The sequence below is a fragment of the Bradysia coprophila genome, unplaced genomic scaffold, assembly GCF_014529535.1.
Source record: "Bradysia coprophila strain Holo2 unplaced genomic scaffold, BU_Bcop_v1 contig_350, whole genome shotgun sequence".
Classification (NCBI taxonomy): Eukaryota; Metazoa; Arthropoda; class Insecta; order Diptera; family Sciaridae; genus Bradysia; species Bradysia coprophila.
In genome coordinates this window covers 3205326-3217729 of record NW_023503608.1, presented here as the reverse complement: position 1 = coordinate 3217729, position 12404 = coordinate 3205326, and the positions used below count along the sequence as shown (strand labels likewise).

Below are 12404 nucleotides of genomic sequence, written 5' to 3'. Positions count from 1 at the left end.
TCACGCCATGACATAAAATATTTATAAAATTTTATGAAAAACCAATTTCTGAACCGTTATTCAAACGTATAGAATGACACACTAGAAAACAATCAAACAGAAAACTTTAAAACTTGTATGAGTGTGAACTTTGCAGCCAGAGCGAAGCGAGGGCCGTAATTTGCACGAGTCGTGCTATGATTAAAGGTTTTGTGAATGTAGTAAGTACCGGGGGGCTTCCTTTTTGTACATAAGTGTAAGTGTATTGTACCAAAGTGAAATCATTCCACATTCGCATCTTTCACTTTTGATTAGCGTTAGCCAATAAGACTATGAAACTGAATGATAGACAGCTTACACGAGTGGGAAGTTTGCGGGCAGAGAGGAGCGGAGCGTCTATTTATGATTTATTGTTGATTAAAAATCTGGCCGCAAATTTACAAGAAAATAGAAAACAGAAAAAGTACTTTTCTAAAGAATTTGTACTCACGCGAAGGATTTTATATATAAAGATACGGGACGCGATTTATTTTAGGACTTAGTAAATTAGTTTATCGTCAAATAGAACGTATTGCACGTATTTAACGTTTTCATGACGTCAAAAACACCCTAATATTCCTTTCGATTTACTCAATGTAAGAAGCACTTCCAACTTAAAAACATCATCTACCATTAACACGAGCATTTTTCCCAACATTGGTACATTTTTTGATCATTTCTACTAAACGACTTATTTTTTTCATGAATTAGGCATAAATTTCGGAATTTTTCTCGTAATTTAGGCCCTCAGCATGAAAACTTGTATACGCATCCGTTGTCGACAGTTTATTTTTGGCACTTTCGTATGTCGACCTCACTTCGTTCGGGCTACAACTCGCGAAATTGCCTAAAATATACCGTCCACAACAGATACGTAAATAACTATTCTGATTTTTTTTGTAGTTTTCACCCCCTGAGAATACAGCAGATACCATGTAAATTTACTGGCCTAAGTTAACTTCTAAGTAAACATGAAACTCTTTGTAATTTGACATAAGCCAACACCGCAATAGTGAGGTGTGTGACAATTTCTTTCTTTATGCGTCAGCTGTGTTATAAAACATGTCTGATCCTTTGATGCAGATATTGATGTCAACTATACGATATTCGTCTGTGATTTTTTTGGAAAATGAGAATTTTACTTGCGAAAAGGATAAAAGTCGATTTTGTGGAGCCGGTAAGAGAACGAAAGATTCTTAGCGTTTAAAAGTTGAATATTAGTAAGTCGCTAACATTCTGTGTGCTTCAGGTGAACGATGAAAATGAGACGCCAGTTGAACTAATGAATATGACCGGCACGCATCTTCAGGACTTGAATGAGTATTGTCTCCTTGACATATTCACGACGAAGACATTGGATCTGACGGATTTATGTTCTATCGCCGAGACTAGTAAACGATTTAAAGAAATTGTTAGACGGATCATTCCAAAGGAATTACGGTTGTCCACCGAAAATGTCCACCTTTACGAAGTTAATTTGGGAAAATACCAGCTAAGGTCATGGATGTCGGATGAAGGACGTAAGGACCTGAAACGAATTTTCAAGAGTTTCGGATCGTTGCTGTTGAAAGTATCAGTGAATAGTGCTGGGATACGTTACGATGCTTTTAATACCGAATTGTTATTGTTACAGCTAATAACGATACATTGTGTTGGCAATTTGAAAAGCCTCAACCTCTCCTTGAACAACGAAAATTTGGTCATGAGAATTCCACCTGCTCTTGCAGCTGAATTAAGGCCAATTTTTGAACAGCTACAGATCATCCACCTCAAAAACGTTTTCGTTGACGGTGACATAACGCTATTTGCAAATTGTAATTCTTTGGTTGATTTGGAACTGATCAACGTACGCAACTGTCTAATTCTGGAAAACGCCTTCCCGAAACTGAATACCTTCACATATATAAACTAAGATCACGTACCGCAAATGTTGACGACCTTTATTTTACGTAACCCGACCTTGCGATGGCTTCTGTTATCTATACAAAAAAACGATGACACTTGCGAGATTACCATTCCACGAGCAATTGCCAATAGTTGCAAAAATTTGGAGGAATTACGAGTTGGGTTGAGGTCTTTGCCGACTAATTCAAAAATATATCTTCAACCCCTACAAGAGCTTAAATCGCTGAAAGTACTATGCATAGCGGATCGAGTGTTTGAAGACCTACAACTTTTTGAACCGATGACGCAACTACGTGAATTATCATTACGTTATTGCACACTCCCAAAGGATTCTAGTCAATTCCAGTTTTTAACTCATATAAGACATCTGAGATTGTCCGGATACGATGACAACGGTGTGATTGATATAATCAGTCGGCTGATACACCTGGAACGGATATTAATTTATTGGAATCGCACGTACGGATCACGTTTTGAATTGGATGAAAAAACATTTGCAAAAATTGTACGCATTGTGAAAGGAAGGTCGAACGTGTTGGAGCTTGTTTGTAACTTTAATTTTAATGCGAAAAATTGTGACCGAAATCAAATGGTCAGATTAATAAAGCTTATCGACTGATTTTTCTTTTTCAATATCGAAATAAATTTAAAAAATGTTTATTCCAACCTTTTCATTTTGTCTTCATCGACTCATAATGAGGGATTCTTTTGAAAAGCCGCCTACCAAAATCGGACCCATTTCGCCTGGGATTGATATATACATGGTTTGAAAGGTCTTTGCCAGTAGACCTCAAAACAGGCCTCACACGGTCTCTAGCCACACCTGGTTGCTGGTTGAACATCTCCGAAGTTGGTAAAATGGTGATTTTTATCCGAATTTTTTGGCCGTTATAAACGATCGTCCCGGGCGAGAGTGGGCTCGTTGGAAAGCTGAGTTCAAGTAGTTTCGGGTCATGCCTAGTTTAATTTAATTCATTCATATATGTTTGCAAAAATCTGCAAGAAAAATTTTCAAAATCTGTGTGAACTTTAGACAGGTCTGGGCTGGTACTGATGACGCTTAACACGTTCGCGCTCCATTTTCATATTGGAACATTCGCAAAAACACAGTTTTTTTGCTATAAGTCGATATCTATAGCTGTCTCGTTCTATTTTGATCGCCAACGCACGTAGAATGTTATGTTATACTGACAACTCAGAAAAACGTCAGTGTAATGTTGTGTTATGCTTACCTTTTTGACATACGTTTTTGTTTTTTCTTTTTTTTTTTAATAAAAGGTTCGTAACAATTAACAGATGAAATCAAACGTGGTTTGTTCTCTGAAAATAACAGATGCTTAAACTTTCAACATTTTTATTCAAAAATCAACAATTTGATACAAAGATTGGTTTTAGTTCAAAATGAATTTCTTTTCGTGGGTTTTTTTAAAATGTAAAAGTGAAATAAAATATTAGGTCCCATCGTGATAGGCCTCCATGCATGTTGGACATAAAGGTGGGTGTTCAACACAATCTCGACAGCGGTATGAGGTTTCGCGACGAATTTTATTCTTACTGCATTGGCGGCATCGCAAAAAATGTGATTTTCTGGTTGAATTGTCTGGTGTGGGTATTTTCTCCAAATAATGGGCTTTCGTTGATGGCAAACACGTCAGGTTGGACACAGAGTCATTTTTGCGGGACAACGGCCGCCCAACTGACATTTTTTGATTTTGCAGGTCTTTTCCCTCGTAAACATCGCTCGGTAGTTGAATCAACGATCGTATGAGGCAGTCTCGGTAGTCAAGGAAGGAAGACTTCTTATGAAACTGCTTGTGTATGTAAAACGAGTTCCATACCGATAGATCCAATAAATGAAATAAAACTTTTTTGTACCATCGGATGGTTTTTCTCGGAGACGAATAATATGATACCATCTGATCTGCACGATCAATACCACCCATGTTATCATTGTATGATGCTATATCGGCCGGCTTATGTTTCTTCATTCCATACCGATTTGACACTTCAATCAGCGCCGGATGATGAGCAGTTGTTATCGATAAAACGTCCCGCTTGTCCTTCCATTTCGACACATAAATATCACCCTTACGCTGCCACATGAGATCACCTCTTTTCAATTTTTTTGCGATGACTTCCTTTGGGTTGCCTTTACGGTTTGATCGGAGAGTACCGGTTGAATGAGTTTGGCTTTGAAGTAAGCATTCAGATAATCGTATGCTGTTATAGTAATTGTCCATGTAGACGTGGTGGCCTTTGTTCAAGTACGGTTCCATTAAACGCAAAACAATGTTTTGAGTTTTTTCTCCTTTTACTTCAGAAGACTTACTGTCTTTTCCCTCGTAGATCTCGAAGTTCAAAACGTAGCCATCCGGTGTAGTGAGTTCAAAGAACTCGATTCCATATTTAGCGGCTTTGATTTTAATGTACTGCCGAATCCCCAGTCGACCACGAAAGAGCAGAAGAGATTCGTCTAGAGACAAGTTCTTCTTTGGTGAAAATGCTTTTTGGAAGCTTTCTCGAATCATGTTAACCAGTGGTCTAACTTTGGTAAGTTTATCGTCGGTGTCTTCGATCAACTCGCAAGAAAAGCAACGCAATATTTGCTCAAACCGACGACCCGACATGGTTGCGCCAAAAATGGGATGATAGTACAGCGGATCCTTGGAAAATAGTTTTCGTATTGAAGGTGAGCGTGTTTGCCCTTGAAGAAGACACAAACCAATAAATCTTCCAAATTCATCCAGGTCCAATTTACGGAATTTTCGTTTACTAGTCGCTGAATCGCTATTGTACAAGTTGTTGCCATAATTGTTGGTTGCATTGATCAAAGTTTCGACAATTTCTTCCGAAAATATTTTGTTAAAAATGTCTCGCGGGGAAGACTTCTCATTCACTTCTATTTTTATTCCACTCGATGAATCGTCAAAAACAAATTGAGGTATTGGCTTTACCACGGCTTTCCATACTTCGCTTTGGTCAACGGTGTCGAGATCTTGCTGATCTTCATCGTCACTCGATTCTTCTTGACCGTCTTGTATTCCTGCCCAGTCATCATCACTTATCTCCACTTCATCTTCTCTTTCATCGTCACTCGAATCGATGATAGCTGATTGCGTGTTGTTGTTACCGCAAATCAAATTTTGTTCGTCGTCCTCAGAGTCAGTTTCAGCATCACTTTTCGCCAGATGTTGGAGTAAATTCTCCTGCTTCTGCTTATAGAAGCTGATTCGAGCACTAAAGGAACATCGAAAGTGTAAATTGAACACTAATTTACAAATCACTTGAATTTTACCTTCGTCTGATGCCGTCACTCGCCATTGTTTGTGTTTGGTAGTGTTTACATTAGTTTTACTGGACAATTTGAATTTCATGGCTAACTATGATGCAATTATTTCTTGATAAAGTACGTCTCTCTCAAACAGTTTTAGTACGACGTTCATCGACGTCTTTTGCTTTGGCGAAGAAAATCTGTGACGGCTATAGACGTCTAAAGCGCGAACGTGTTAATGGGAACCTAACATGCTAGTCGTAACATACATTGTCTAAGCTTTCCATTGATACCCCATTTGCAGTGCTGGTGATTGCCGACATAACAGAATTTTATGTTAGCACAACCGCTACTCGTAAAACTCGCCAGCAATATTTGTATATTGTATCATAGCACTGCTGATTCGAACCCATTTTAAATTTTTTGTACAGTGAACGACATCTCAAATGTCTCACTGTCATTTTTTTCAGAGAATATCATTGTGAATTTGCAATGACACAATAAAATTCTCAGAAAAATTTGACAGTGAGACATTTGAGATGTCGTTCACTGTAGTATTTTATGCAGCGCAAATAGTATCCTATTTCCTACTACTCATCTAGACCTTTCCAAGCTGGTATCGCAAATTAAAATCGATAAGAATACGTTGTGAAATAACAATCGTCGGTTTCAGGAAATCTCACAGGAATTTCCATGAGTTTTTCCTTCCCAACTTAAAACACGCAACTGTGAGAATTACCTGAAAAAAATTCTCCATGCATTTTCTGTGCACCAAAAATGTATGTGAAAAATGTCCATTGAGGTCGTTCTAATTTGGGTACCAGTTGCCTTCGTAAACTGTTTTTTCAGAACACATTTGATACCACGGTTAAAAATTACTTTTTCAAGAAAAAAAATTTAATGTCTCACCCGGCGATGTACTCACCCAACGCAATTTCACCATGAGTGGTACTCTTAAAAAGGGTACTGAAACTTGACAGTGCGTAAAATAGAGTACTTTCTGCAGCTGACCACTATGATCACTTTTGCTTGAAGTGCTTTGACTAACCTCATTATTAACACATTAAAATTAATTGCGGCTTGCCAACTTTCGGCACCCTGGACTTTACTTAAATAGTCGAGGAATGCTTTCAAATAAATTTCTAAAAATCCAAAACTGAATTCTAGATTGACCTAGTCGCCTCAATTTCTGTAGATCCTTTCTCAATATACGATGTCGATCCGAATCCAGATGGGCAAATCAAATTATCTGATCTGGCATTTTTCTGACATTAGCTTTTTGTGAAGTGCTTTTCGTCTATATGAAGCACACTACAATACATCAGGAGTCCTTATCAAGGACATTAGTGACGCAAAGGAATCCGCGATGTCAGTTGAGTTCAGTTTTCTAAAAACAATCTCCTTCATCTACTGCAAATTCAAAATATTCATAATTTTCAGCAACAATCTAGTTAGCAAACGTAGTTGATTTGCACGCGACAGTTTTTATTTGTTGAACACCTTAACTAAATGTCTCGACGCGAGTGGACGAGTCGTTAGTTGCTACAAACAGTTCTGTTAGTGTTAAATACTTCATCAGAAACAATTGAGAACTTTTATTTAGAAAATTGTATACTGCATGCAGCAGTGTGTGTGGACCGACCCAAAGGAGATACAAAAACCACGTGTTAGGATATTTAATTTTGCAAAATGCGTCTTTCATCATCACTTATAAAAGATGTTTAAAGCGGATAAGCGGTAGTCGGCTTGGAAACAGTAAAACATAGGAAATAACTGCCGCGTTTGAGAAAACCTTCGAGCTGGCGGTATGTACGAAGTTTATATGCATTATACCACTGTTTTTCTTGCATCTCCACTATTCACCTCCAATTCAAATTCGGTTTAAATATTATAACTACCGTTCATATTCAAAACATTAGATCGATTACATGCCGTGAGTAATTCATTGCTGAATAACATTAATGCATGACTAATTGACATTGATTACAGTTCGTTAAAACAAGTACATAATACTGGATCTCGTTCAAGGGCAACATTTTTTGTCTGATTCTCAATGTAAATCAACATTGTAGTGGGTAATTGATAAATTGTTTGCATTTGCTGAATATTTGAAATACTAGAAGCACACACTAGACACATGTAGCCAAATAAAACTCTAAAAAAAATCTTCTGTTCACGCACAATGTAAAGAAGTAATAGATTCGAGTTTGTATTCTTCGATGAGTTGATTAAGATCATTGGAGGCCGACTATATAAACAAATTGTTCGTTCAGAAAATATTTACAAATTAACAACATCAACCTCGGCGACATCAACTTTATACGCTATATTTACCCATGGTGGCCGAAACGGCTTCCTGTGTGAAGTGTATCAAATTGAAGCGAAGCCGAGGTCGGTAAACACACAAAAAGTCATTTGCCCCATTGTCAGGTAAGGTAATTCATTCAAAAACTTGAGGTACAGTTTAGACGTCGTAAAGTAAAGTTCACTTCACCTCACTTTACTCAATAACAATTTTGAGACATCGGAAAAATTTGCGCACACAAAACTCACCTGTGCTCAAGAATGATTTTGCACAGAGTTTGTTAATGGGATTCTTCCATCTGTGTTCATTATATCAAATTAATGTGTTAATTTCCACTGAAAGACTTTCAATTTCAATTTCATTGCTTAATTGATGGTTCGCACAGAATTGACTAACAAACATAACTGTAATCACAAGACCGTAAAATGAATTCTTGTATCGAAAAATAATGAAAACCAGGTTTTAAACCACCTTAACCTCTTAGCAGCGACGTCCCTAATCAATGAGTTGAAAATACTTGATGAAAAGTAGTTTGTAATTGACTGTGTACATTTCAGTAGAAGCACGGCAGAGTAAAATAAACCGAGCAGGAGCGGTTCATTTTCCAAACTGATATTTCAAAACAAGATTACGACTGATTTTTAAAAAAATTTATAAACTTTAATCCGACTTAAATATTTCAACCAAAAATTACATCCTTTCAGTCCCACTGTCACTTTAATGGAATCATTTTGAATTTAAGATCATTAGTAGGCGTAACAATGAATGCTTGCACGTATTTTAAAGGACCATAGTGCCATTCAACTCGAAATTCTCTTAGAATTCTGGGGAAAAAATAGTTTTTACTCGACCACCGACGCAATGACAAATGACATAATAGGAGTTCTTACCGCAACAAAACTATAGCTATTTCCATTTCCGCAAATCGTTTTCCAATGCAAGCTCTCGAACCGAAACCAAACGGTAGAAACGCGAACGGATTATCCGATCTGCCATTATTCGGACATCCTTCCATCACATCGGTGCCACTTAGCCAACGTTCAGGAATAAATTCGGCGCTTCGGGTGAAGTGATTGTCGTCTAGATGTAGTAAGGCACCGAACATAGCTACATCGGTCTGAAAAATTATTTCAAACGGATTCTGCTACTCGATTTACTGAGAAAATTGATCAAGGGAAAATTTACATTTTTCGGAATTTGATATCCCTGAAGAACTAAGTTTCTTCCAGTTCCTCGCATATTTACCGGTATTGGTGGCGTTAATCTCATCGTCTCTTTGATGCACGCTCGCATGTAGGGCACTGAGCCCAAACTTGTTGTGCTCAATTTTGAATCCACAGTTGGCAATATTTTCATTACTTCGTCGCGCAACTTTTCTTGCTTAAACGGATTTTTGGCCAAATGATACAACAAGTTAGCAACAACTGCCGAAGTCTGTAATGACGTTACAGAAATTAGATATTATGGAACCATCAAAAATGCACAACCAACCGTGTCTATTCCAGCTATGAGCATATCCATTGCCAACGCAAACACGTAGTCTGGATTGATTTTTAACAATTTTTCCAAGACTCTTTCGTCACCATCATCTGTATCCTTTGCATTATGTTTTCTATCGATGGCACTGTCCACATACTTCTTTAAGATGCTAAGGAAAATAAACGGCGTTGTCGTTATTATGCTACTAAAGATTCAGTGAGACCCGGTATACTCTGTCACAATATTAAAAGAGTTCGAGAGCTCTTTGAACATTGGTGTTTGAATCCAAATTGGGGGCAGCACTTCCGCCTTAAATCCTAAATGAAACATGGCCTTCACGCTCTAAAATAGAACGAAAAATCTAATCTTAATCGGAACAACTGGTCGGTCAATGAGTCACCAAATAAATGAAGTTCGCGGTTTTGTCAAATTGTCGATCCCACTTGACTTGCCATCCTGCACTTAAGCGAATTTCATTTATCGATGGCCCTCAATGAAGGCATACCTTAATAATTTTCTGGCTCTCCGCATCATTTTCGTTTGTAATTATGCCCAACCGATGTTCTAATGCTATAACCGCTATAGATTCCAGGGACCATTTTTCCAATTCGACAGCAAAATTCGAAGGCATTTCGTGATTGTCGTCAGCAATCGCTTTTATTTTTGTCACGAAATCTATTGCCACATCATCAATAGCCGGTATGTACACCTTTACTGTTTTCGGCTTTAGCATGGCTGGATTTACAGCCGATCGCATCCGTCCCCAAACTTCACCCTGATCATTAATCAGACCACCACTGTTCTTGAACGCATCTGGTCTTTTCCTTCGGCAATAATCAACAGCTAGAAGTGGTCGTCGGTAAGGCCATAAGCCCTCTGTGCGAAAGACTGTTTCAAAGTCTTTTGGATCATAAGTGATAATAACGTCCTTCCGACCGAAAGATCCTGGAAGTCTGAGTATATTTCCGTATTCCTTGTTAAGCAACGTATTCATATCTATGGGCTCCTTGTTGTGAAATTTACCTGCCATAACAAGGATTTTATTTGATTTATCGATGCTTCTCGTTATGAAAAAGGACAGTAGAAGGCTTGAGGTGAGGTTTGTCAGTTGTCTTAGGCGATGGAAATTTTCCATTAGTCCTTAGTGCGACATATTCGCACAAAAGATTGTCATGCATTGTGTCGTTGTCTTTGTTAATCGGTCTATTATGGTAGATAAAGACTATCCTGCAAGAAATTTGTCGCTGTTTAAACTCACCACCTGGAAGAAAGCTCCGTAATCCTTGGAGCAACGTCGGTCCAGGAATTTCCGAATACGGCTTGGCATTATCAAATTCATCATCGGCGGATACCTAGTAAAATGATTTCAGTTTTATAGGAAAGAATGTTTTTGTTCTCGGTTTAAGATGACCTAATGTCTAAATTAAAAAAAAAAAATTCGATGGTATTTTTCGATGAGAAATAGTAATTTATGCATTCTAAACGCTTTTTCAACACATCGTGTTACTAAAGGACATTTATCACCGAAATGCGTACAACGTTTTTCTCAAAAGGTAGAAGTTGTATTTTCTGATGACATCATGTTTCATGTCTTTTTTCATAAAGGGCAAAGCATTCTCCGACCACTACCGGAATCTTCTCTTTAAATTTTTAAGAATTTATTGCCTTCGGATACCACTTTTTCATCACCTAGTCTATAATTTAAGGTATTCTGTTGCTCGCTTGATCTAACAGTTTAACAGTCACTAACTAATGAATCATCAGAGTGTAATGTTAAAATAGAGGTACCACAACGCACTTCAAGCATGAGTGGTACTTTAAATAGGGTAATGAAACTTGACAGTGTCTCCCACAACTGTACAACACTGTAAACAACCATTTCATACAAAATAGTGCTCTACTTGGCAGATGCTGACTACGATCACTTTTGCTTGAAGTGCATTGGGTACAATCAAGATAAATTGACATTATATCTATTGATTTTAATAACGAGCAACAGGATACTCATTACACAACATATTGCGTTCTAACAGTTATAAATACATTTTACATTCACGGTGAGCTTGAAAAAAAAGTAAATAAAAAAGTTCGTGTATAGTTCACCATACATTTTCCATAAATTATGATATTGATGCATACAAGTGTCTTTTTATTTTTAATGGACAACATGATTATAGGTAAAAAAAATATCATTCTAGCTGGTGTACCCTTAAAATCTTTGGTTTTATTTATCAGTACAAAGTATACTGAATTGTACCAAAAGTTAATGCGGCTGCGGCATAAATAAAGCCAAATATTTAGTCAAACAGACTATTCACGATTTTTTTTCCGAACTTGCCGTGTATTTTACACTATAAACAAAAAACAAGAATCTCACTATTAACAACAACAATAATAAGCATTAACAAAAACTAATTTGCACAAAAATATTATTGTAATTATGTAACCAAGGTCAACCATTTACCGACCACAAACTCATTTACTGTTATCGACATGGTAAATGGTGAATATTAATGAAAGCAACATGTTGGAAATGTTTTTAGATCGAAAGAAGTAATAACCTGTGTTGCAAATGATTTTCTAAGATATTCGCTGGGTCTGCATATTCCATATCGGAATGGTATTTTCGCGCTCTTGTTCATCACACCAAACTTTGCACAAAGAGGTGATCACTTCAAGAATTGTTTATATACTGAACCTCACCAATGTGGTAAATGATCATTTTGATTTCGGCGATGGTTATATCTATTTGAGAGTATACAAATCGACATTTTTTTCGTCTTCAGTGAGAGCAACAGCAACAAAAGACAGAATTAGATAATCGTTCGCTAATAACGTTTGTGGTCTTTTAAACAAACTTTCGCTTTGTTTGTTGCACGTTAAAAAGCGTCTGCATTATTTTCAAATCTAATCCAAATTTTGAAAAAGCTTCATCCCGTTGTGCTTAGACATTCCTTCTCAATATTTATTGATTTGTTCATTTTCTTTGAATTACTAAGCCCATCACTTCCATTAAACATAGTGGCGTACTGGATGTAGTAAACTTGCAAGTCATCAGTAAACTCTTTTCATTTGCACAGATGTAAGCGGACATAGCCTCAAGGTATTAATTGGAGAGTTGTCCTAAGATGACAAATTTCAACTTTGTAATGCATTGAAATGTACCGGGGACCTTCCCAACGAGTGTGCAGAGTGCTCTTAGTATTGTCCGGAATCGATCCTGTTGACTGCAACTACAAGCCGAATTCTTTAACAAATACACAGAGTATGACTTAATTAGTAGATGTGTCCAAAACTGTATGGGAAAATTAAAATGTCAAATGGCACTGGGCAGAAAATCAATCTATATGGTACCCTAATAAAAAGTATCTGCAGGACCGATTCGATCCGAATCGATTTAGGGGACCCTCAAGGGAAAAATATGTG

At 37.2% G+C, this 12404-nt stretch overlaps 2 protein-coding genes and 1 long non-coding RNA gene across 3 annotated transcripts; 2 read left to right on the top strand and 1 right to left on the bottom strand.

The window, feature by feature from the left end:
• Positions 1-1082: 1082 nt before the first annotated feature.
• LOC119080256 lies at positions 1083-2545 on the top strand. The gene is made up of 2 exons (XM_037188506.1): positions 1083-1195; positions 1268-2545. The coding sequence occupies exons 1-2, from the start codon at positions 1148-1150 to the stop codon at positions 1928-1930; spliced, it is 711 nt and encodes a 236-aa protein (XP_037044401.1). The 5' UTR covers positions 1083-1147; the 3' UTR covers positions 1931-2545.
• A 685-nt stretch (positions 2546-3230) lies between these two features.
• LOC119080259 lies at positions 3231-3842 on the top strand. The gene is made up of 3 exons (XR_005088299.1): positions 3231-3338; positions 3394-3578; positions 3642-3842. It is a non-coding gene; the product is annotated as an uncharacterized LOC119080259 (long non-coding RNA).
• Positions 3843-8163: 4321 nt separating this feature from the next.
• Positions 8164-11687, bottom strand: LOC119080253 (probable cytochrome P450 12b2, mitochondrial). The gene is made up of 8 exons (XM_037188503.1): positions 11540-11687; positions 10237-10330; positions 9484-10001; positions 9211-9320; positions 8991-9147; positions 8685-8933; positions 8390-8616; positions 8164-8323 (listed from the first exon to the last, which is right to left on the bottom strand). Exons 1-8 carry the CDS (start codon positions 11618-11620, stop codon positions 8212-8214), a joined length of 1548 nt encoding a protein of 515 aa, XP_037044398.1. The 5' UTR covers positions 11621-11687; the 3' UTR covers positions 8164-8211.
• Between the last annotated feature and the right edge of the window lie 717 nt (positions 11688-12404).

Bases quoted from the DNA above. Each gene is read 5' to 3' on its own strand.
- LOC119080256 (XM_037188506.1), top strand. From the start codon at position 1,148: ATGAGAATTTTACTTGCGAAAAGGATAAAAGTCGATTTTGTGGAGCCG. The intron at 1,196-1,267 runs GTAAGAGAACGA...TGTGTGCTTCAG, and splicing joins AAGTCGATTTTGTGGAGCCG to GTGAACGATGAAAATGAGAC.
- LOC119080253 (XM_037188503.1), bottom strand. From the start codon at position 11,620: ATGAACAAGAGCGCGAAAATACCATTCCGATATGGAATATGCAGACCC. The intron at 10,002-10,236 runs GTGAGTTTAAAC...TTGTTATGGCAG, and splicing joins ACGGAGCTTTCTTCCAGGTG to GTAAATTTCACAACAAGGAG. The intron at 9,148-9,210 runs GTATACCGGGTC...TATTTTCCTTAG, and splicing joins TCTTTTAATATTGTGACAGA to CATCTTAAAGAAGTATGTGG.